Source organism: Thermobia domestica, chromosome 2 (assembly GCF_964235325.1).
Source record: "Thermobia domestica chromosome 2, izTheDome1.hap1.1, whole genome shotgun sequence".
NCBI classification, from domain to species: Eukaryota; Metazoa; Arthropoda; class Insecta; order Zygentoma; family Lepismatidae; genus Thermobia; species Thermobia domestica.
This window is the reverse complement of record NC_137455.1, coordinates 256,926,127-256,951,646: the sequence shown is the minus strand read 5'-3', so window position 1 is coordinate 256,951,646 and position 25,520 is coordinate 256,926,127. Positions and strand designations below refer to the sequence as shown.

The 25,520-nt window shown below is 34.0% G+C and overlaps 1 protein-coding gene across 4 annotated transcripts in view; it reads left to right on the top strand.

The window, feature by feature from the left end:
- Positions 1 to 25,520, top strand: part of Pal1 (Peptidyl-alpha-hydroxyglycine-alpha-amidating lyase 1) — a 560,006-nt gene that overhangs the window by 501,453 nt on the left and 33,033 nt on the right. For all 4 annotated transcript variants that reach the window (XM_081748611.1, XM_081748613.1, XM_081748612.1 and 1 more), the window contains exons 3-7: positions 2,237 to 2,543; positions 4,738 to 4,978; positions 11,415 to 11,716; positions 19,350 to 19,559; positions 22,987 to 23,193. In XM_081748611.1, the coding sequence (XP_081604737.1) occupies positions 2,237 to 2,543; positions 4,738 to 4,978; positions 11,415 to 11,716; positions 19,350 to 19,559; positions 22,987 to 23,193 (1,267 nt within the window). The remainder of the gene's footprint in view (positions 1 to 2,236; positions 2,544 to 4,737; positions 4,979 to 11,414; positions 11,717 to 19,349; positions 19,560 to 22,986; positions 23,194 to 25,520) is intronic.

The following is a 25,520-nucleotide window of genomic DNA, read 5'->3' as shown; positions in this document are numbered from 1 at the left end:
AACGAGCTTCTGAAATAATGATATAGGCTATTTGATACTGTATAACTTTTATTACAACTATTCCACACAGTAGCCTACAATCATGGGCACCCGAAGGGAAGCAGCCCCCCTCCCTGGCTTACGAAAATGTATATGTAATATAGCAAACCACATATATTAAATACCAGACGCAATATAGCAACCATGGAATGGCCTCCCCTAGAAAATTTTCTTTGGGTGCCCCTGCCTGCAATATAGCAAAAAATAACAGTTGCCTTATCTACTCAACTTAGTATTGTGCAATGTATTAATGTTTACTGTAATTCTTGAATAAATCGTTAATTTTATTAACAGTCTCATGTGACACACTATGTGATTTTCCACTAGCCATGATAGAAGTGTGATCTATTGCATCAATAAGAATGTGACCAGCTGGCATCCATATCGTCGGTTCGAGACCAATGAAAAGTAGAATCGGGCTCTGCATGATGTAAGAACTTTGTGTTGTAGTCCTGATATCCCTCAGATTATTCCAGCACCATCCCAGTCCACCATTTGCAGTGATAGACACACGCTATAAATGTTCCTGGATCCAAGACTTTTACTTTTGGTGTCTTCTGTTTGTGGTTTTGTATCTACCCAAACTCTATGTAGCTTTTCCATTGATGTAGAGGAAATTAGTCCAATTTTTTAAACTTATTTCACTGTCAGGCATGAAAGCATGATTATTTCTTGTTCCAGGTATTGTTTTCACAGGGATAAACCTATTTTCTTGAGTCGTGCGATGCTGCTGAACATCTTCATTTGATTAAAAAAAAAAAAAAAAAAAAAAAAAAAAAAAAAAAAAAAAAAAAAACCTAATGGATGTGACATTATCCGCAACCCCTTTATGAAATTGCTGTGTATTTAATATTTAGTTCGCAGTTGTACTCTGTAAACTCGCACAGTAACTAATCGTTTTGTCGTTCCACCTATGCCATCGTAAACATTTTTACCAATTGAAGTGGCAAAGAAATGCCATTCACATATAAGACCAAAATCTGATTTGTGCATACAAGTGTTCTTGAAATTTTACAATTTTTATATTGAGCTCCAGAGCCATCAGACATGTTTACGGAATGGTAGCTCCGTTTTTAAGTTTGCCAGGAACACTGCTAAGAATTCATGTACAGCCACACTATCATATTTCAAATGGTCACTGATTACGCGATCACCTTCCAAGGCTCTTCTGCGTGATTTCCGTGGTTCATTAACCTGAAATAGCCATTTGAAGAATGTATCAATCCCTTACAGATTCATTACTACTGAAAATTTTACTACATGTTAGAAGTTTTATTTTGGCCTTTAGGTTTAAATACCAAAAACCAAATTTGGTTTACACAAAATATATTTATTTCTCCACCTTCTGCTAAAATTTCACACATGTACAACTTTCACCACATGCTCATTCCGGGGCCTGAACTTGGGACCTAACTGATGCTGTAACTCTACACCTATACAATGTTCATTAGTTTTGATTGCAGATTTGAAATTACAGACAAAATTACACGCGGATGAAAATTTTTAGCTTCATAGCACTTATGGTTATTGAAATAAACAATAAAATGCAAAAACATCCGTGTTTGAGTTGTGACCTTGAAGCTACTTGCGTAATTAATTACTAATTAACTATAAGAACTGGAAAAGTTTTATTTTGGGAAATAACTATTCTCAAACATATCTTTCAATATACAAACAATTATCAAAATCTGAGATCATGAATTTTTCATCATTGGTTGATTTGAAATAGATTGACTCAATATGTAGGTACTATGCCTCGTAAATTAAAGACTAAAGCTCAATCGGAAAATAAGGATATGGTGGCTCAGGAAACGCTTGCCCTACGCTCGTGCGTGGGGTCCCTGGTTCGATCCCTGGGGAAATAAGTTTGTGATGAACAATATCGTGTTCATGGATTTTCTCGAGGTACTCCCGTTTCCTCCCACATGCTCATTTCAACAATTCTTTCATCGTCATTCACTTGCCTTAATTATCCTTCTCTGTTAGCCTAAAAGGCTTAATCGTGGGACGTTAAACTGAAAGATTTGCCCTTTGTAAATGTTCAGTATAAAACTTACGTGACTTGGGCTGAAATCGAATTCAGGACTCTAACCTACAGCGATGATTACTCAAATGCTTTTTTAGTCATCGTGGCACACATTTCATCTTGGACAGTGTTCCAAAACTACATATTAATTAATATTTTTCTTCCTTTCAGTTATTAAATGCACATTCCAGATCAAATAATTGGCGTTCCATTAGAAGTGTGAGTAGACGTAAACTGGAATATGGCGACACATATCCTCAAACTAACTTCGGAGACTATGGATACCAGGATTATGATGATAGACATGGGCCGAAGTACTCGGAAGAGCAGCCTGCCAGCTATGCTTCACCTGGAAGTACAAGATACGGGTTCTTGAGTGAGAATCAGTCTGAGGCACCAAGATTAATTACAGACAATAGACAAACGGCCACTACAAACCACGACAATGTAGGGACTCAACCACATTTGAAACCTTCAGGTAAAGTATCTTATGCATTAATGGGTAGTAGTTGAATTCTGCGACAGGAAACAATTGATTCCTGAGAAAATTGGAAGAATAAGAAAGAAAGGAGGAGGAAACGTTAATACAAGTTGAAATTTATTCTACTCAACCTCTTTTGTATGTAGTACGAAATTCTTATTCTGTTCATTCCTCGAGCTCGGAAGTTTATAAAGCCGTATTCAAATTAAATATAAATAAGGAGGCATTATAAAATATAACATACAAAACTTGCAGAAACCGGAGTAAAAGAGCACAGCCACAATATAAACCAAAGCAGGAAATTGTTTTGAGCATGTTAATATCTAATGCAGAACGGATACCTGGTAAGTTGTATAGTTAGCAACGCGCCTTCGGCATCGCTTACCCAGGTTCAATTTTCGCTGGGAAATAATGGTCTGGATTTCACGTTAAGCTGTAGTGGATCCATATCTTTATGCTTGCTGAAATGGATCTTTAAACTACAAACCAACCAATCAACTAACAGATCAAATTATACACAAATAATAAAACATAATATTTCTGTTATCAGTTTAGTCAATAAAATTATAAAATCCAACATTTGAGACAAAAACTAATCTTAAGACATTTAAAACAAAATAAGAAAGCATAATTACAGTTTTTGTTTACAATTATATGCAGTACAAATTTTAAGAATTTTCATTAGTAATAAACTAATAATAACTAACAAACCCGAAAAGTGCTCACTTTGCTTTTCTGTATTTTCTGTTGAAACAAACATATTAAAGAACAAATTTTGCTGCTAATTGTAGTAGTGCCAAGACATACAGTATGTAAGGAAAGGTTTCAGTGGATATAGAATGTACGGAAATTATGTATACTAGTGATTAAAAACTACGTGCTGATGTATAGTATATACATCTCCATATACAAAAGAAGTCTTGACTGACTGACTGATCAGCACCTAGGTCAAACTACGTAAGCTGGGAATTTAAAATTTGGATAGTACACTGGATTTGTTACTTAAGGAAGAATATTTGGAAATTCGATTTGCAAGGAGGAAAATGGGAGCTACAATTATTATAAGATGTCCATATCTCGGAATTCCTTAAGGTTAGAGACATGAAATTTGATGTTTGGACTTCTCATTTAATATACCATGTTTTATTGTGTTTTGGTGTTTGACCTAGAATAGGAGGAAGGTGGGAATAATTTACTAAGATGCCTAGAATTTCGGGCGAGACTTCGAATCTAGACGAATTCTGTATGAAAGGTACAGAAGGAAGAGTGCAAAATACTGCCCGCACGTGGGTCAATTTCAGTACTCGCTAATGCTCCACGAATATGTTATCCGTAATAGTTTTCGTTTGACAGTGAATTATTTTTTAACAGTTATATTTTAGTAATTACATACTGAAGATCTATAGATGTGTAGACCTGATTATCGTAATTTTTATTTGGTTAAAACTATGAAGAATTACAACCGCTGACCACTATAATATTCTGACAAGAATGTTACCTAACTGAAGCCTTTGTCTTATCAACCAAAGAACTCAGAAGAGTCCCACTTATATGGACTACACATGGGAACTGCACTTTTCTTCCCTGAGGCTACGACTACTGAGTTACAGGGGAAAGACGAGAGGATGGAATTCTAGGAAATGTCTCCTATGTCTTTACAGAGAACGTTATTATGTACTATATAATCTTAATTCAAGCGTATATTGATTATTCGGTAGTTTTTAATTTTTTTCACATTAATAAGGTCTTACGTGTAGTGTAACGATAATCAAATTCAGCAACGGTTTTGTAGACATATTTTTTTCTTTTTTTAATAATTAATGTGGAGTAATTCGTTTAAATTTGATGTAAAACTCATTTTACTTAACCTGCAATAGTTTTCGCATTACAAACAATGTTACTTGTAATTTGTAATGATAGTCTGGAATTAAGCAAACCCAATAAAAAAGAGTTAATACATAATTTTTATATAATATTACAGAGTAAACATGCGCTATCTTCATTTTCTTTGATAAATGTTACCTGTAATTTCCTTCTTTGGACATAAGAAATTATCCCTCGTATTGAATAATAGAAATGTATATTTTTGAAAACAATATAATAATTAAATTTTTATCCATGTATACTTTGTGTATTTTCGTTTTGTTGCAAAGGAAAAGTTCTTATATCTTAAATTTAAATTTTTCTATAGGCTTTTCTGTTGTTTCTGATTGGCCTGATCCAAACAAAAAACTTGGTCAGTTGAGTGCTGTAAGCATAGATACAAGTGGGAATGTTGTTGTTTTTCATCGTGGAGATCGGACATGGAACAGTAATACCTTCACACTGAATAACATATATAATGAAAGATACTTAGGCGCCATCCGCGAGAACACAGTTGTGGTATTCAATAATTCAAGTGGTGCAGTTGTTCATGAATGGGGTAGCAATCTGTAAGTATGCAGTAACATTCTAAGTTTCATGATAGCAGAATACTTTCGATTTAAACAGTGTTTAATTTCATTCTTTTCTTTATTGTTATTATTATTATTATTTAAATAGTTCAGTGGTTGGAACATTATTTGGTAATATATAGTCTGGTAATATTTTAGAATTTCTGAGGCATTTTGTGTTTTTAGGAATGAAAAGGTATTAATACCTTCTCATTTATATGATTTTTATTTTATTTATACAATACATGATGCCCTTGTGTAATATAATACACTATCTGCATATGACAGTAAATCGAGTAAACATTATTGTAGTACAGTGTTATAATACATTATTATTATTATTATTATTATTATTATTATTATTATTATTATTATTATTATTATTATTATTATTATTAAAGTGATAATGATGTCTAAAATGAATGTACTTCTATCAAAATCTGCTGGTAGAACTAGTGTTTTTTGATGTGAATACGTTTTGAGTTCAATAATATTGTTTTGTTTTATTTTATTTATATATATATTTATTTATTTTTGAGTAGATAAGAAAATCAATTTGAAGATTATACCAAGGTACTTACATGTTCCTGTAAACAAACATATTATAAATTAAACCTATGTATTAAAGTTTATCAATGTGTACTGGATTATTTCCTGCTTATATTAATTTTTTAAAATAACTTGCAGTCATATAAATAGAAGACAACGTGCAATGTGTAGTCTGAGTAAGTGTAGGTACTTCTTAAAATTAATTCATCTTTCTTTCCGGGTAGAATTTAGTCTTTAATTAACAAAATATTTCGGTCCAGTTACATTTATGACACCTAAAAATAAAGAACTGTTTACTACAAAACTGTTTTCTGGTATGTCGTGTTCAGTTCTTTCTTTCGTTTATATTTTATAGAGCTAAAGAAAATCTGATATTTGTTTTCGTTGAAAAGAAAATTAAGGTAATAATACCGAAAGCAAATATTCTTTAAAGATATATGTGTACATTACAGACGAAAGTATCCTATGACTCTATTCTACCTTTTGTTGATAAGTTTATTACAGCTGCTCTTATAAATGAGCATATGCAGTGTGAATGAATACAGTATTTGTAGAAAAAACTAATTCATAGAAATGAATTTATTTATGCTAAAACAAGGATTGGACTACAGACTCACTCGCATAGTTACTGAACTTTCGAGTTGCAACAAACAACTACGTATTTTTCAATATTTTCTGATAAAAAATTGTTTGTACACACGCAATGTTCTTTCTCGCCTAACACACTTTGTACACAGGCAATGTTCTTTCTCTTTCGTAAGTTATTCGAGGACATTTTAATGATGCACTCCCACGTACTAAGAAGTCAGCAAATTCTTGATTCATTGTTCCCCTGAAACACTTTATTTACATCTGATTCAAAGTTTGAGGTGAATCATCTTCGCCAGAAAACAGGTAGTAAGTTGTGGTTAGTCTCAATATGTTGAACCACGCACCGATCTATATAATTTGAAAATGTCACATGTATATTTCAGTTGATAAAGAACTAATTGAAACTTCCAAATCGGATCATTGACTACCTAAGTTCTTCCTTTTCAGGAACTGATTATAGTAAATGAAGTTTTAAAAGGGGCAAAACGTAATAAGTCTGTGAATTATACTAGCTATTATAGATGCTAATGCGTACGATTGCCAACGCTTGGGAGGTGATTCCTGACATCATAATAAGATAAAAAGTATAGTCCAGCCTGGGTGTAGAAATACTTTCTTTCGACTCTTTCACCACCCGAAATTTTTCCGAAATTGCAGGAACATTACTCAAGAACAAAATTTCGGATCGAACTCGGGTAAAAGAAAATGTCCATTATTTTAATCGTAGGTTCCATTAATGCACAATTAGATGTGATGCAAGGTCGGCACAAGGATGGTCACCAAGAAAACTGGCTAGTTTTGGGGGTATTTTATCAAAAGTTGAATGAGGAAAATAAATAACTTTTGATGTACAATATTTTAACGAACAAAAAATCATAGTGCTTAGATCAAGTTAGAAGAACACTTACAATTCGAAAGGAAAGAGATACTTATTTGATTGATCCGCTTTGTCAGTGCAGAATAAACTCTCAGAGGAAGAACTGTCCTTCCGATGGACACATCCTTTGAGTGTATGATTTATCATTTACGAAAAGCATTGAAACGTGTATGTTGCGTGGGATTTCGTAGCTTTTGTATGTGTAATTATTAAGAATATCTTTTACTTTACAAACAATTCACTACTTTAATTTCTCTCTTCTCATTTGTTTCTTTAAATTATAGAATTTATCCCTTATATTCTGAACTAATGCATTATTGAGCTTCCTACTATATGACAATTTTACGTTATATATTATACATACGCTACTTTACTGTCTTTTTTTCCCTCTTACTCTTGAAGCTCCTCTATAGTTGAAGTTAGTTTCATAACCGCATTTCTTTCGCAGTAATCCTTCTGCTTTTTATGGCCTGATTTACGATTCCTTGACTTAATTAAAAAGTTAAGAATCAGTGAAACGCCAGATGGCAATAGGAAGGCGAGCGCCCACCCTCGATGACGGCGTTTACTCTCCCCAAACATGTTGTATTGTAATGTAGGTGAAGTAATGCAAAACTACCCTTTTCGGTTTACAAAAATTACTGTCCCTCCACCTGCCCCCAGTTCCAGAAAATTAAAACTGGCGTCGTCACTGTTAAGAATCCTTTACTGAATTCCTGTATTAATATCTTCCGAATTTAAAATACTTTTTTTTTTTTATTGAATGTTTTACAGGTTAAGAAATAGTTACTGTGGCTCAGTAAAGCAGTCTAAATAACTTACTTCACTATTAGTGACTACATAGGTCATAGAATTGATCTTAAAACGCTTTCTAAATGCCATTCGTTGTAAAGTGAACTACGATGATACGAAGGTGGCCTAGTAAATATCCTCATATCTTAATGTCTAAACCTTCCTATGAATTGTAGTTGTACTATTTCTCGACGCAGTCTTCGACCACCACATGTTTTTGGCATCTGGCTATGGGCTTCTATACTTCGGCATCACAGAAGTCTATTTCTATCAACTTTGTGGTGGACAAACACCGTGTGCGTGGGTTTTCTCGGGGTTCTCCCGTTTCCTCCCACTTTCTTCATTCCACCATTTCATTCATTACTCATCATCACCGTCTCCTTTAGCCTAACCGGCATAACCGTGGGACGTAAAACTCAAAAATTTCATTTCATTTTTTCTATTTCTATCAGAGAAGTGTCTCATTCGCTTCGTTATTCATGATACAACTAATACGAGCGAATCTGCTTGAAGTTTTTTTTTTTTATATCCTACATGCAACTTGCAGTTTTTTACAATTAACTTAGAATAGTAGCTCTTAGTATTTTGAATCATTCTTTTTGCTAGCCCCATAGGACCCCTTTTTTCTTACAAATTATAACAACAATTGTGTCATGCGCATTGAAAACAACCTTAACGGTGACGCACCGGCAATCTGTCTGCGATTCCTGCAGAGCGCAACACACTAGTTGAGAATAACTGACCTTGAAAAAGGCGAAGAAACAGAACTACGATTTCCACATTTTGAGCGTCAGTACTTGTTGTCACAGATAGTATTTATACAGCCAATAGATCTGTCGGAATCATAGTTGTTCCTCCAAAGTAGGAGCACAGTGGTTCAGTGATAGAACACTTACTTTTGGTGAAAGGGGTTCCTTGTTCGATCGCAGATCATGGAAGTTTGTGGTAAACAAAAACGTGTCCGTTAGTTTTCTCGGTTTTTTCCCGTTATCTCCAACATTTTCATTCTACGTATTCTTTCGCAATAATTAGCTTTCATATATCATCCATCTTCATTAGCGTAGCCATTTCAACATATCTCCAATATTGTAGTTTATTACGGTTGTTTGTGGTAAGATTAAAACAAGATTTCGTTTTGTTTAAATGACATCACAATTTGCATTGGTAACACCGTGTAAAAGTGGTAACAGCGTATGTGTGCAGATAGCTTTTTATGCGTTCAAGTTGTTATTGGCAAAGCTGTCAATGCACGGGCGCTAAATGGATTTCAAATTCGATTTCCGAGCTTGGTTATTAAGTTAGTATCCTTTGCCAACCGCAGTAAACATAATAGACATAACTGTGAATCATTACAAATTTTCTTTTATTTCAATTCTCCATCCAAGAGTATTCTGTGGTGAGACAAGGTAGATCAATCAAATTTGTGTACCTCTGTTTTTTCTATTCTGACTTGAACGATGTACCATGATTTTTCTTCATTGAAATATTATATTTGTTATTCATTTTCGTCATTCAACTTTTGATAACATACTCCAGAAACTTGCCAGTTCTTTTGTTGATACCCATGCGCCACCCCTGCACCATATCCAATTGTAAATTAATGGAATCTACGACTAAGAATAATGGACATTCCCTTTTACTCAACTTCAATCCGAAATTTTGTTGTCTAATTAGTTTTTTTTTATTTGTTTTTTTTTTTTTTTTGTGTATATATATATCGACAGTGGGGGAGCGCCATAACATCGTATCTTTTCAGAAGCTTGTAATGTCTGTGTTCTTTCTTAAGGACTTCGCAACATTCACTTCATTTATAATGTGCTGATACCGTTCATCCCTTAAATGTATACTGTTACAACTACATCGTTCCTTTAATTTCGGAAGTTCATTGTAGAAGGGTTGTTTCATTGTAAGTTTTTGTTCGCTGTTGGGACTGTACAATGTTTATTTTCTTCACTGTACAGCATGTACACAACAAAGAGCTCAATTACTGACCGGAGTTGTTGGGTTGTAGGAATCAACAATCCCTTTCAAGTATGTGAAAAGTCCCTATGTATCATAAATGCAGAATAGGTGTACAAAAGAAGAATTATTTTATTCTCATGAATATCACTAAATAGGAGTATATGAAATAACTAGATACGGAATAACTGTAATAACACGGAATAATTGTAACTGTGAACGACATGAAATAACTGTAATAAGTTCATTTTTGAATCAATAGTATAAACAAATAAATTTTAAAAAGGAAAATCACAGTCAGTTAATTGTTGATTCTTCCCCAAAATCTTGTTTTGTAACTAACAAATCAAATATTTTATATTTTACCATTCCAAGACAACACTGCTATCCATATACCAGACAATACCGCTACTGGCCAGTAAACCGCTGTTGTGTAAATAGGACGAATCTACAGTTTAATATGGGAGAGTTATAATTATTACAACTCGAATATTGTACCATTTTCAGAACACTGTATTTCTTAGCATTATGAACAATGCCTAGGCAAAGAACGTAATATTAAGTATTTCCACGTTTGCGTAGAGCTTTCAGACATTCTAAATAATGCCTAAACACACTTAACAGTATCTGATTTAAAAAAAGGAAAAAAAATTAAAAAAAAAAACTTGGCGTGTATCTTTTTCGGAACCTTACTGCGTATGACATTGGCTAGGCTATTCGTTCTTCTGTCAGAAGATTAGTACTGGTAAAACAGTAAGTGACCAACGACCGGATGGTTTTCTATTCTCTCTAGCAGTATTTTTCATCTTTTGTTGCTGGAAATCTTTCATGTAGAGCAACAGAGATAACCAGAAGTGCATAAAACTCGTAATAAAAGAGTAAATATTTGTACACTAAAATGGGATAAAATCCATATTTACTGAACTAGCAGGAAGTAAAATTGTCCTGAGGAAATTCGTGCACACAATTCAGTATATGCGAAACAAAATTTATATAGCACAACTTCACAGTTAACTCCGATTTTGGGTTTCAATGGTTTCTTTACCATGGAAGTACTGTGGCGTTTGGTATAGATGTTTGTCCTAGATATGTTATTAGAAGAAAAATTTGCTTTTTTTTTATTATTATTATTTTTTAAATGTCCGTTGAACTGTCGGAATTTGAAAAAGAGTTGGAACAAAGGAATCTCAAAGCGGATGTGAAAAACAAAGCATAATCCCATTAAGAAAAAAATACACCAATTAGCTTTTTCGCTGAATTGTTCGGCAGATAGGGAGGAGAAGAAGTAGAGAAAAAGTAAACAGAGAAGTAGCTTTGAAGCGTTCAAGTAGGCGCCATGTTGGGCATATGTTGGGGAATTAAAACAGCTAATGGTGCATACTTCAGAAATTTAATTCTAAATTGCGAGAGAAGTCAAGATTTACTTTAAAGCCAACTCACGAGAAGGCGACTTGTGGAGATTTACAACATTTATGAATTTATGAACTATAAGTGAGACATATACTCAGAATTAATTGGATATATTTTAGAATAGAATAAAGAATTAAGCTTATTTCCACACTATGTGCATTCAGTGTTGTAAACTTCAGTAATTAAATGTACTATTTTAAACTTATTTGTCTAAATGTGTATTGTATTATTTGTTTTTATTATTATTTTCTTCTTCAGATTCTACATGCCTCATGGACTTACTGTGGATAACGAAAATAATGTATGGATAACTGATGTAGCACTGCATCAAGTATTTAAATTTCCTCCAAATGGTGGTGGTAATAAACCAACCTTAACTTTAGGAACTGCTTTTGAGCCTGGAAATGATGATCAACACTTTTGTAAGCCAACTGCTGTTGCAGTGATGTCTAATGGAGATTTCTTTGTTTCCGATGGTTATTGCAACTCAAGAATTATCAAATATGGAAAAGACGGTCAGAAGTTAAATCAGTGGGGACAAAGATCCAATTTCTTCTTTGGTAAGTGCCTATAAAAGAATTATTCAACTAATGACATGTGTAATAAGCAGAAAACCAAGAATTTTCATTGCTATAACTAAAGTAAAACCTTTCGCTGTAGTGGTGAAAACTTGAACCCTATTCTCCCTTCTGTTGTGCGATTACGTTACCGGTTAAGCTATGAGCTTTGGTAGTTTCTTCCCAAACTTCCTTCTGACCAGTTCAGCCGAAAAAGCTTTGATATGTAGATACTCAGGTTAGAACTTAACCTTTCACGCATGGACAATATTTCAGTAAACGCGAAACGCTCGGCTATTCTGTGTTGTTGCAAAGTTTGATATCTCCAACGATCATAATACTTTGCTTATTGGTTGTCAATGAAAATGACGTTTTACTTAACATCAATCTAATTCATGACACAGTTTCTGATTATGTTGTAGTTGGTAGTCAGTATATAAGTAGGACACGTGATTAAGTAAAGTTACGAAGCATCTTCCTCCTATTTAGTTATCTGTTACCGGTAGAGGGAACGAAATGTTCATATATGATTCACAGGATCATGACCCAACATTGCGTAAGTTAACAACTATATATAAAGTGCCAAGTCACGTGAAAAGTTTTTCCTTCACTGGTGGAGCGTTAGATAGTTACTGACTCATGTGCAATTATCAGATAGTCCATTTCTTTGGTGACTTGTAATCAGACTGTACCAAGTTTAGTATAGTAACATTAAACTTCTGGCACCAAATGTACGGTGATTAGCCACTATAAACTTCGTAAACGATAGCCAGTACCGTGTTCATCACTACAAATTTTTGCTTCCTTGAATTGCTTGCTACTTAGTTTCCTTATTTCATATAAAGAAGAAGGTCTTGTTCCTCGTTTGGCTTAAAATCCACGACAGGAAATCAAGTGGTTTAAGGTCACACCACACGAGTGCAATGTTGAGACGTATGTTGGAAGAATATGCCCATATATGTAAATGTGTCACTGTGGAGCAGAGAAGTAAGCTAGAATCGCAAGGTCTGTAGGTAACAACAATGACAACTTAACATAGAGTAGTGGGGAATGAAGTTTGTATGCCCTTGAAAGCAAAGTTGCCGATTCTATTTAATTTCAATACGCTCCTATGTATTTACACCACTACAAAGTCATTGTGTTCAGATTTTTCTGCATATTTGTATCAAGTAGATCAGTAAGGATTTGAGGAGTAAAACACTAAAACAAAAACTAGTTGTATTGCAGGTAGCTCAGTTGATAAAGGAATTGATCGGCCGATGAGACATTAGGGTTTAAATCTGCCAGTTCATCAGCAAGATACTTGTGGTATTCGATTGTTGTTCTACGCTTTTTACACTCAATGCATATAAAATTATTTAAGAACTCTTAAATATTTGAATTGAAATTATTTTTAGCTGTATAAGTATGTAAGTATTTCACATTCTTTCTTAAAACAATTAAAGAAAAATCTTGTACTGAGGAATTAATGAATTAAATGTCTTACCTTAGTATCCTATTCAATAATGTATTCTATAAAATTGTTTCGGTATATAGGTATGTCTTCCTTAATAATCTATAACCTAGTTGAGCACCAGATGCATTATAGGATCTTTTGTATGTTAGACTATCTTGGAGTAGTTAATGAGTGAGTGGAAAAGGAAAACTGAAAAATTATCATGTGCTTCCGGTTTGTGAGACGCAGTGCAAATAGTTTAAGAAAACATGGCTTTAGTGCAGTAAATGATTATTAGTTTCAGGATTTACTGTGTATATTTGTTCTGATGATTTATGTCTCATTAATTACTCCAGCATAGTATAACATATAGATCCCGTAATGATAGTGGTATGTGCAGATCTTTGCCCGATTTTTCACCCAGGGGTACTTATGGTCACTTCCCGTATAAATTTTAGCAGTGAATATTTTGGCTCACCTCCTAAAATTTCGGGAAGGGTGCATAGGACCCTTTCTTAAATTTTATAATAGCCAAAACTATAAATTTGGTATGGTAGTAAATGGCAGTGATATGTACGAGGTGGTATCAAAATGTTTGGAGGCTAGTTCTATAAAATAGCAACATATGGCAGCGCAAGGCTGCACGAACAGGCACAGGAAACACCGACCTTCATAAGCCAGTGTGCCAAAAACATCATCCTGTGTATATCGGGAGCTGTGCAGCTGGTACAAGTCACGTGGTCTGAGTGGAAGAGCACCGAAGAGGGGGAGAATGTGTGGCTGTTTTGGAAGCGGACTGGATAGCGTAGTAAACACATCGGCACGGTACGCTAGAGATCCCGTGTTTGAGGCTCGGTTCAGTCATGCATTTTTTCACTCTTTGTGTATTAATGCTGATGAATTGCTTGTATTTTCAGGGAAATGTAGATTACTGCTGATTCAAGCAAGAAATACAAGGAACTAGTAATATTACGATTTGTTCAATGTATGGGATTTCATCATCATCTGCACTCTGCCATTATTGGCAGGTCACTTGCTGCAACTGAGAAACTTCCATGCTCCATGTACGATTTTTTTTTTTTTGTTTGTTTTGATACGGTTTGACGGTTTTTGTTTTGATCAACTGTAGCCACTTCCGCCCCTCTCCATCTCATGCCACCATACCTTGTAGCACATTCCTTTTGATATAGTTCCTTCTCAGCCAATGTTTCAAGCAGTTTCTTTTCCTCTTTTCAATTACATCTAAAATTGTTCTTTTCTATCCCACTATTCCTAATACTCTCTCATTCGATTTCCGTTCGACCCACTTAATTCTCCACATCCACATTTCAAAATCTTTCATTCATCTTTTGTCAGGGCTTTTGCGTAATGCTCATGTTTCTGCTTCATAGAGTACACTACTCCACACGAAGTATTTTATGATTTTTTTTTCAGTTCTTAATCAAGGTTTCACAAAATAGATTTTTCTTCCCTCTAAAGGCTTTTTTCGCCATTCCTATCCTTGCTTTTCTTTCATATCATCACTGATGATACTACTCAAGTATCGAAAAAGGGCCGCGGTGTTTCAGTGGTAGAGTGTTCACCTCTTGGTGCATGGGGTTCCGGGTTCAAACCCTGCTCCCGCCAAGCGAACTTTGTGATGGACAAACACCGTGTGCGTGGGTTTTCTCGGGGTACTCTCATTACCTCCCACAGTCTCATTCCACCAGTTCTTCCATCATCATTCACGTACTTTAATCATCCGTCTCCTTTAGCCTAACGGGCATAATTGTGGGACGTTAATCTAAGGTTTTTTTCGTCTTCGCTATCTCTTCTAGATAGATATTAAATAACGTTGACTCAGTTCATTAGTAATCGTTTACAAAAGAGTTAGTAAGGGCAAGTCCACCAATTTATTGCACCCATTTATTGGTGTGTGTATGATACCTGTATAACAAATGTCCTGGATAAAATCAATGTGAAAGTGCCTAATTAAGGAGCGTTATCATATTGTAGGTGCTATTTTAATAGCAGTAATATATAAAATAGATCAAAGAATGCATATGCTATTTAATTATTAATAAAGTTCGCTGTGCGAATGTATGTGCAGCGGAACTAATGCTGTTTCTTTCTTCTGTTAGTTCTTAAAAGTCTTGTCAGCAAGTGATGCATAAATACAGTTTTACTTCATTTATTAACTGACGCTGCATCAAGGCAGGTAAACGTTTTCATTAGATGCTATTTTCATTTCCTCTTTTCCTCTTACCATGTTTCCAGTCAATATTTTTCACCAATGAAACTTCCATCCGGGTAGGACTAAGAGAGCTCATACACAAGCTGGAAAACGTAAAATTTAAAAACTATCATGTGTTACAACATCTATCTTTATTATTTTTTTTTTCATTTTTTGTAAGTCTTTGCTATAATTTATGGGACAGTTTTGAATTTAGAATAAATTTTCTATATATTTGCTGATAAGTTTTAAAATACTCCAGCAAATGCCGTTATCCATTCTATAGCAAATTTGGATGATATTATTGGGGGAGCGGTGGCTCAGTGGTATAGCGCTTACTTCTGCTGTGTGGGATCCCTGGTTTAATCCCGGATAAGTAAGTTTGTGGTGGACAACATCGTGCCCGTGGGTTTTTCTCGGGGTACTTCTGTTTCCTCCCACTTTCTCATTCCACCAGTTCTTCCTTCAACATTCTCTTGCTTTAATCATTGCCTCCCATAGCCTGAAAGAGCATAATCATGGAACGTTAAACTCAAAGACTTCATTCAATTTATTTGGATATTATTAATGACTGCATATATTCAAAAATGAAAGAGACAACTTATTTTACCACTATATTTTCTATAAATGAAGATTCGATTAGATTAAGTGACAAGTTGCAGCTGGACTAGGAATCGAATTTGGGTCTCTGACTTACCGCTCGAGTGCGCTTTGTTTGAATGTTTAGTGTTCTAGAAAACCATAAGTAAGAAGGCACAAGAAAATAATTTACTGAAGGGTCCTGTAGTAAGATTATCTAAATAATCTAAGCTGAATTTGCTTCAGGAGTTAAAAACTTTTTGATCTTATCAGTGTGGGTTTACTCCAGGTGAAACTGCTCCGAAAGCAAAGTTAAGTATCATTTTCATTTTTTGCGACTTATTTCTGTTATAATAATAATAATAATAATAATAATAATAATAATAATAATAATAATAATAAAAAGAGAGAGAGAGAGAAACGAACAACTACAAACCAATGAGATGATTATACTTAATAATGATATCGTCCAGTGTCAAGAAAGTCAATAGCCACTGTGTAAGAAATACCGTAACGAAAGAAATCAGAACAAAATTTTAAGTTTCTGTGCCTAACAATTTCGGGTATTCGGCAGGCGGTGAGCAAATTTTAATTTTTTTTTCTTCTTAGGATCCGTCTTTCGCAAAACTCCGACTTATCTACAATCTACATTCCAAGTAGATAGAGGATGTATATACAATTTCAGGTTCGTCTTCTCAGCGGTTTCAGAAATCCAATCCTAAGTGTAGGTCCTTAACTAGCCAAAATCAATTAATTGATTTAACGGATCTGTATCTATATTGTTATATAAAAGAGTAGAAGTGAGTGATTTATCAGCCCAGGGTATACTGCCATACGTATGAATATAAAATTCGCAGAGAATCCTCCTTTTGTCATGAAAGCAAGGGATAAGGAAGGGTTTTTGGAGATTCATATTTTCCCTAAGAGTAATGTATCTTTAGAATCCTTGACGCTAGAGAGATGAAACTCGACATACAAACCTTTCATTGAAAATAATGTCATAAGTGTTTCAGTTTCTGAAAATTCTACTCCTAAGCAGGACAAACAGGAACATTTATAAAATACTTAAATTTCTCTATGGTCAAGCAGAAAGTTCCGAATGTGAATATTCACCTTAGTTGGAAATATGAAATTTAGTCTTAAAAATAAGGAAACACATATTTCAGCGTTTCTGAAAATTCCGCTCCCAAGGGGAAAAAGGAGACAATATCAATAATATTGAAATGTCGAATTATTTATTCACAAAGTACGGAGTGTGAGAATTCACTTAAGTTAAAGATGAGTAATTCGATAAAAATAATAGAACATGTGTTACTCTTTTCTAAAATTTTTCTCCTAAACCGGGATCATTTCTTTAATATCCAAATTTCTCTTCCTTTATTGAGAAAGTGCTGAATGTGAGGGTTTGCTTAAGTTGAAGATGTAAAATTCGGTATACAAACTTTAACTAATAATAATAGAATACGTGTTTCAGCGTTTTTGAAAATTGCACTCCCAAGACGGGAAAAAGGGCAATATTTTATAATAAAAAATCCCTTTATTAACTAAGTGCCAAATACGGGGAATTGCTTAACTTAGATATTTGAAATTCGGTATATAAACTCTTAAGTAGAAATGATGAAATACGTGTTTCAGCTTTTTGGAAAATTTCGCTCCTTAGAGGAAAAAGATGTCATTTCTATAATATCCAAATTTCCCTTGGAGAATGTGCCCAATGTGAGGATTCACTTAAATAAAATGAAATTAAATCTTTGAGTTTTACGTCCCACGGTTATGCCGGTGAGGCTAAAGGAGATGGTGATGATGAGAAATGAATGAAATGGTGGAATGAAGAAAGTAGGAGGAAACGGGAGAACCCCGAGAAAACTCACGAGCGAGCTGGGATCGAACCAGGGGCCCCAAGCACCGGAGTTAAACGCTCTACCACTGAGCCACCGCGCCCCAGGATTCACTTAAGTTGGAGGTGTAAAAACAATATATAAACTCGTAAGCGAAAATAAGGGTTTCAACGTTACGAAGATTCCGCTTCTAAAGATAGAAAAGGGGATAATTTGTATAATAAATCTCACCAGTTACTCAGAAAATGTTCAATGTAGAGATTCCTTTAAGTTTGAGGTTTGAAATTTGTTATATAAGCTCTTAATTAAAAGTAATAGAACATGTATATCACCATATTTGAAAATTCCACAAATAAAAGAGTGAAAATAATTCCCTCAATAGACGCCAAGGACATACTAATATATCGAGAAACATGAGATTTTTACAGAAAACTCCCTTTTGTTACAAGAGACATGAACAAGAAGGGATTTTTTAAAAATATATATATGCTAAGGAAGGTAAAGAGGATTTAAAGGTTTTGACCAGTATACAATTTCTGAAGTTAGGGAACCAAAACTCAGCGTATGTCCTTTTAAAAAAAAAAGTACCCCAGCATTTTTGAAAATTCCCGTTTTAAGGAAAAAGGGGAATTTTTTCGCATTGAAAGCGACGTTGCCTGTAGTTTGCGATCGCATCTCAGGAACGTAGCTCAAAACTGTGAAATGAATTTTTGAATATTCTTGGTACCTATCTGGAGCTAGATTTCATCGTTTTGGTTAACAGTCATGTAAGGGGAGGGGGTATACGGTTCAAAATTAATGCAAGAAATAAAGTGTCTTACGAGCCCCTTAAGTTAGGAATATTAAACTCTGTATGCAAACGTGACCTAGCATTCTCCAAAGTTCCCATTTTAAGGGGACAAGAAGGTTTAGTTTTTGTATTTTTTTTCGCTACGTTGGAAGTAGACGTTTTCTGTTGTGTGATTGCATTACGGAAAACCATTTATTCATTTGAAATAAATTTCAAACATAGAACTTACTCCATGGGTTTTATCATGTCATACTAATTAATGAGCGTATTCTAAGGGGATAGGGGAGTTCAAAATTTATGCCAAAATAGAGTATCTTGTAAGTAATTATAATTGTACTTTCATTGAAATGCTTATCATAAGGGAGGTGGGAATTCAAATATTTCCAGAAATTTAATCTTCCTTTGCGAAGACGAGCATTTCAATTAGTAAACAACTTGTCTTCTGCTGCCTTGTTGTTTCAAGAACGTTTCTCTTAAAGCATTGATATAGACCCTGTTACAAATATTGAAAAGAGTTTGTATAAAGTTCTTTTGCTATATATAGATAATACGCTGAGAAATGGTGCCCAAATTACAAAAATGGTAAGTAGAAATTGCAACGTGTAATAGTATAACGTATTGACGTTTCTTAAGGTATTCAGACTCAGATGTTCAATATGTCTTTTTTTTTTTTAAATAGTTAATTTATATTACAATACAGTTTCAAAATAATATAATAGTAGTTAAACTGTATTATTTAATAATTAATCAGATCAATAGACTTGTAATTTCTTTTCTTGTAGGGTTATCGACAAGAGCCCCTCCACCGCCATATGCGTTTGCAATTCCTCATGCTCTCGCTCTTGCCGAAGATAAAGGGATTTTGTGTACAGCTGATCGTGAAAATGGACGTATTCAGTGTTTTAACATGTTAAATGGCACATTCCTGTTTCAACTTCATTATCCACTATTTGGAAGTAGACTTTTCAGTGTAGCTTACAGTTCTGCAGAAGGTAATATTTTCAGTTGTATAAGCTTCTCTGTGGTATTTATTTTTTAACCATTAAGGAGTTTCACTTAAAGCAAGAGTGAACATGCAACTGTGTGCGTTATTTAATTGTTGTAAAGTAAGAGCGTAACTTCTTTTAATATTTGTAGTATAGTACTGACTGTTTCGGCCATCATACTTTTTTCTATTGTACTTAATTTTTATGTATTTATATTTCCGTTGTATTTATTTACTGTTTGCTCATGGATATTTTTATGAAGTTTGTGCTAAAAACACTTCTGACATAGGTAGCATTCTTTCTTGTATCTGCATATACAGCAAAGATATAATTATAGTTTAGGCTTAAAGACTTATGGCTTCTATGCAGAATTTTCTTGTTTATTCAATTTTCGAATAATGAGAGGTCCCTCTTAGGTATGTGGATAGTGTAAGTGCCTTTGACGTGGAAGACATGGATTCGATTTCCGGCGGGAGATCATGTGGTTAGGACCCACGTTAAGCTATAGGTTCACGTCTCATATAACTTCGCTGTTGAACGGGAAACCAAACTCAATTCAGTTTCATTCGAATGACGATGTATTAGAAATGAAAGCTAGGAAATACCAGTCTATCCTTGAAACTCGTAAACTTATGTTTCTATATGCTTACCTTTCACTGATTTAAAGATTGAAAATCTTTCCATTCACATCAAGCTCCTACCGGAGGAGTACAGATTTTATTCGGATATCTGTATTCTAACATGAATTTTAATCGAAAACGAAAAATCGAATTTCAGTTTTGAAAACGAAAACCGAAAGTCTGTTGAAAACCTAAAATTAATTTTGAAAACAAATTTGAACAGCATTATTTACGGCTCTTGTTCTATTTTGAAATAATTAAATTCAAATAATGCAGTTTTCAAGTTGCATTCTAGTTATCAGAATAGTTTTAAATCTGTAAATTCTCTGCGTAATAGCGGCATCTATTGGCGTCAGGTAGCACAGCTAGTGACAACTGTTTGTGTGATGCACTGACGTGCTTACGAGTATCTTTTATTATAAGGAATTATTATTGTTTCCCTTGTTTCTTTGCTACCAATATTACAGCTGGCTTAAGCAGTTTGGTATAACACTCTAGGATAGCCTGACGCACAGACTCCATCTTTCCGTCTTACAATAAGCATTGCAACCCCCATTACTACTACGAGTACCTTGCGTCACAAATTCTATGTACTGTCCAGATTTAGTTTTTAGCTTAGGCATTGATCATTAGTTACAAACTTCTGTTTTTAGAGATTTCCATTTTTTAACACACCTTATGTCAAAATCCAGCGCCTTATACTAAGCTTTTATTATTCTATAACATGTTTATTACCCTTCTTGCAAATTGACTAAATCGAATTGGGAACTGTAGTAACTCCCGAAGAACTCAATTCGCAGATTTCTATTCTGTCTACAGGCCGCTTATTCAACGTGATATACCAATTGATAGAATTCAATGTAGGAGTAACTACAATGAGGTGGTCTGGCGGTACGCAACGGTACGACATACCGGTACCTTTTTGATAAGGGAATATTTTCTCTTCTGACTTAAAAAAGGAGTTGACGAGAAACTTCGAAAATGCCGAATAGTAAAATATAGGTTTATTCGAAAATAGGTTTATTCTTTTCCTTTTTTCTTTCTAGATAAAGAGTTGCAAATCTTTGTTCCTTCTGGAAGTCAGTTAATTGTATTCAGGTTCTAGAAATATTTGAGCCCTTCTGTCTCTTGCTCGCTGGCATGTCCTCGCGGTTCCCTTTTTTCATTATTTTTCGCGCAATAATGTAAATTGTAGAGGCTCTGAATTGACCAGATTTTTTTCTGAAAAGACTGACCCCCACAACGAAATAATCATAACAAATTTGTCTGTCGCTGAAGTTAGACTAAACTGAAAGCCAGTACAAACATTCTATTGTGACTTCATCTCTGTACTTTCTCCGCAGAGGAGCCTTTGCTCAGTTCCTATTTTCATGTATCCAGTTAATTGTTTTTATTCATTATTAGGAAGAGTATTAAGTGAAAACATCCCTTAGACTTTTTTGCAAAGTTTACCCATTATTTTAGTAGAGGTTTGTAGAACATTTCAGTAGCATGACTAGTACTGTGAAGAACATTATCTGAACAACGTACTGTGTTTTTATCGAAATTCAGTATTTGTGGAACTCTTGAGGCCTTTTGAAACCAAACAATAACAGTTTACTTTCGCCCGGTTATAAAAAGAGAAAAAAAGCAAGAAACAAATCACTAACAAATATTGATTATCATTACGTTTATTGTATAATAAAATTAAGATGTAAGAATCAAACATTTTTCAAGCATTTTTATTTATATGAATGTAAGAGCTTTTAGTTACAAGACTGTAGTGATATGCTATTGGACATTATAATTATTATTGTTAATAATAATAATAATAATAATAATAATAATAATAATAATAATAATAATATCCTGAAGGATATGCAACTTTTTAACCATTATGAACTTGATGTCCAGCGTACCAGCACCTTTATTTTTAGAAATAAAACACTGAAATATATATATATATATATATATATATATACACAGTACTCGTATATATATATATGTATGTGTGTGTGTTTGTTTTCGTTTGGCCCTATTGTAGTATTGGCGTATCAGAGAGGATAAAGTTAGCAGTTGAGACCCTCATCATTAGGTAGTACTTAAATTCCCTCAGGTTCGCTGGTAAATCAGGCACCTCAAAATGCTATGTTCCCATTTTTTCTGAAAAAAAAATATTTTTGGAATCTCTTTTTAACTTTACGAAAAACTCAACGTGAAATAGTGAAAAGTTTGTGCTTCTCGCATTAAGCGCATATAGTCTCATGATATTGAAAGGAATATTATACTACAAATAAAACAGCCGGACTTCCCATACATCGGATGTAGAATAGATATTCCAAGTTTAAACATCTCAGCATTTTCGTTCTATATATTAGATTGTGTTATTGTTTGGTTGGTCTCCGTTACTCAGTTTATCAAATCGCGCACTTTGAGGAACATTAGTATATGTACCATCTTTTATGGTTTAATCTCCCCTTCTCCCCCCAAAGAAGAAAAGAAAACAAGCAAATTATCTCAAATCAAAATTATCTCTGTTTTTTTCTTTACAAAGTAAACAGATTATTGATTCTGTTTCATTTACTCCCATTATTAACATATTGTGAATTTTAGTTTGTCTTCACTAGGAGTATATTCTCAATTTCGTGTTTAGTTTACCTGAAAATGGCTTCCATCGAAAAACTTTTACTATAACTACGTTCCTATTTTTGTTCAGTCATAGTTCTTGTTGTTCATATTTTCACTGTGTTTCAAAAATTTCGTGAAACATTGAATCAAATATGATTACATATCCTCATATGGATGTTAGATGGCTAATATAACTTCATTTTTAGGTGGACGTCTCTTCGCTGTAAATGGACCAGACAACTTTGATAAGGTTCAGGGATTTATTGCAAATATAGAAACCAAAGAATTGGAGTCTGTATTCAGTCCCAATGAAAAAGGATTCTCGAATCCTCATGATCTAGCGGTGTCCAAAGATGGAAATCAAGTGTATGTAGTCGAACTTAATCCTTACAAAGTATGGAAATTTTCCAGAGGTACGTAAAATTAAGTTACTTATTGCTCTAAGATTCTGTAGAATAGGTGTGTTTTTATATATAATTTTCATAATTGTCTGTTGTACGCTTCGGTAAAATAGAGTTGTTTGCATCAAACTTTTTAAAATTGAATGTGGAGTTTGGCAATAGCTGAAAAGAAGAAATAAATCTTACTAAGTATCGAGGTTTGTACTATAAGTTAGAGCTGATATAGGACAGTAAATTCAGCGCAGATATCTTTGCTTCTTATGACAATAACAAATTCTAAAGGATTCATCGTTTTGCTTATAGAGAACACACTAGTATTACATTTTTTACTGCTATTTTTCATATATACTCTTGCATTCAAAATATCGCACATTTGCTGCAAAAATGACATATCTCGAAAATCGCAACTTTTCAGGAGTCGAGTTTAAAGGTTTCGATATGCTGTGATTTCGACAGTAATTGATATAAAGAAACCGTATTATCAAACTTTGATAGATATATATTATCTTTATTGGATAAAAGATGTTTAATCTTTGCCGTGGAGGTATTCTTATCTGTGAAAGCCGGTAAAAAATATGCATTCGTAGTTAGGCCGTTCTTGTAGTAAAATGCCAGTTCAAAAACGAACCATGTACTAATACGGCATTCTTGTTTTAAAACCAAACAGTTTATTATTTGGACTTATTTCGGATTGTGTCAGTCTTGAAGTATACCTCAATTCGAAAGTAATAACAGGTCAACATTTTAGAAAAAAGATTTTTTAATAATTATTATTACAAGAAGTGTTGAGAAATTTTACATGTCTTATTAAAATTAACGTTGTCATAGAAAGGTTTAAACCATAGTAATGAATGAACCTTTCCGTCTTCAATACATTTCTTTTCCACTTGTCTTCATTCCTTTTACGTTTAACATCTTTCATCATGGGACTTGTCACAAACGTTGATGTCGATGCACCACTATTTGAAGAGGTATGGGAATCTGAAATTATTCTACAATTTTCACATTCACTGTCACTCTCAGTATCATCAATGGGTACACATGTTCTATCGCCAATTAAGTCGCCACGGTCTTCAGAGGTAGACTCACTAGAGGACGAATTGGAACTATAAGATGAAGAACTGGAATTTCCAGACGAAGAAAGGGAAATATTACGCGTGGAACTTGAACTCGATATACTATTTCCATTCCCGTTATGGCTATCATTAGTAATAAGCAACCTTGTGTTAGATACCATGTTTCCTATAAATAATAAGAAATACCCACAACTTGTAATACCAAAATTTAAGTGGAAAAAGTAAGTGAAATAAAATCGAAATTTTGATGTAGATGAAGATCAGGAAGACTGTGGTCAAAATCAAGGCAAAATGTAAGTATTAAAAAAATTAGGGTGTTAAAAATTTGAAACCTAAAATACTACTAGGTTTTAAGGCGTAGTAGTATTTAGTACATTTAACTTACAATTATAAATAATACATCAAATGAAACAGTAATTCAAACAGTTGTATTGGTACACCTTTGCGCATGCTCTGTTACCTCTGTCTTCCGTTAGAAAGCGTTAGTTTTGTTTGTCTAGTCTAGACTAGTGTTTAGTGCTAGCTTGTTTCGCATGGCCTCCACGTTCACCAGATCAGCTCCACGCGGTTTTTACCTTCGGAGGTTCATAAAAAATCATGTGTATTTGCCTCCGCTACCAGCTGACCTACCCGATGTAGAAAACAGAATTGAAACAGTTATTCCAGACGTACTGATCAAGGTTGGACGAACTCGGCTATCGACTTGATGTGTGCCGTGTGACGAATGGTGCTCACATTGAACCCTTGTAGGAAAAACTATTTGAGTTGCTCTTTCATTACATGTATAATTTATACTTGTACGTTAGGTGTAATAACAACTACAAAGCTTTAAAATTCATATATTCATTTTGAAACACCCTGTAGAAAATAGATCTTAAATTACTTGAACACATTTTTATTTTCAAAACATTCTCGTAATGAGCATCTTTCGAAAATAAACGAGATACCTTCTATTATAGCTTCTCTAGAAATTGTAATTTATGTGCCGTTATTTCCTGAAGAACCTTCTAAAGAAGTTACATTTCTAAGTTCATTTTCGACAGCAATTTCATCTGTTGCTGATTGCATCAATCTGGCCTCGGAATTAGAACAAGCTTTATCCTGTAGTTGTAAAACTAGCTCGAGAATCTTCTTCCCTTGAGAGAGCATGATAGGAACTGTAAAATATAACAACAATCGCACCGTATCAGTGAATAGAATTGTTGTGTATCGGTTACGAAATATACAATTGTCGCAACGCAAAATTCAAGAATAGGTAAGTTA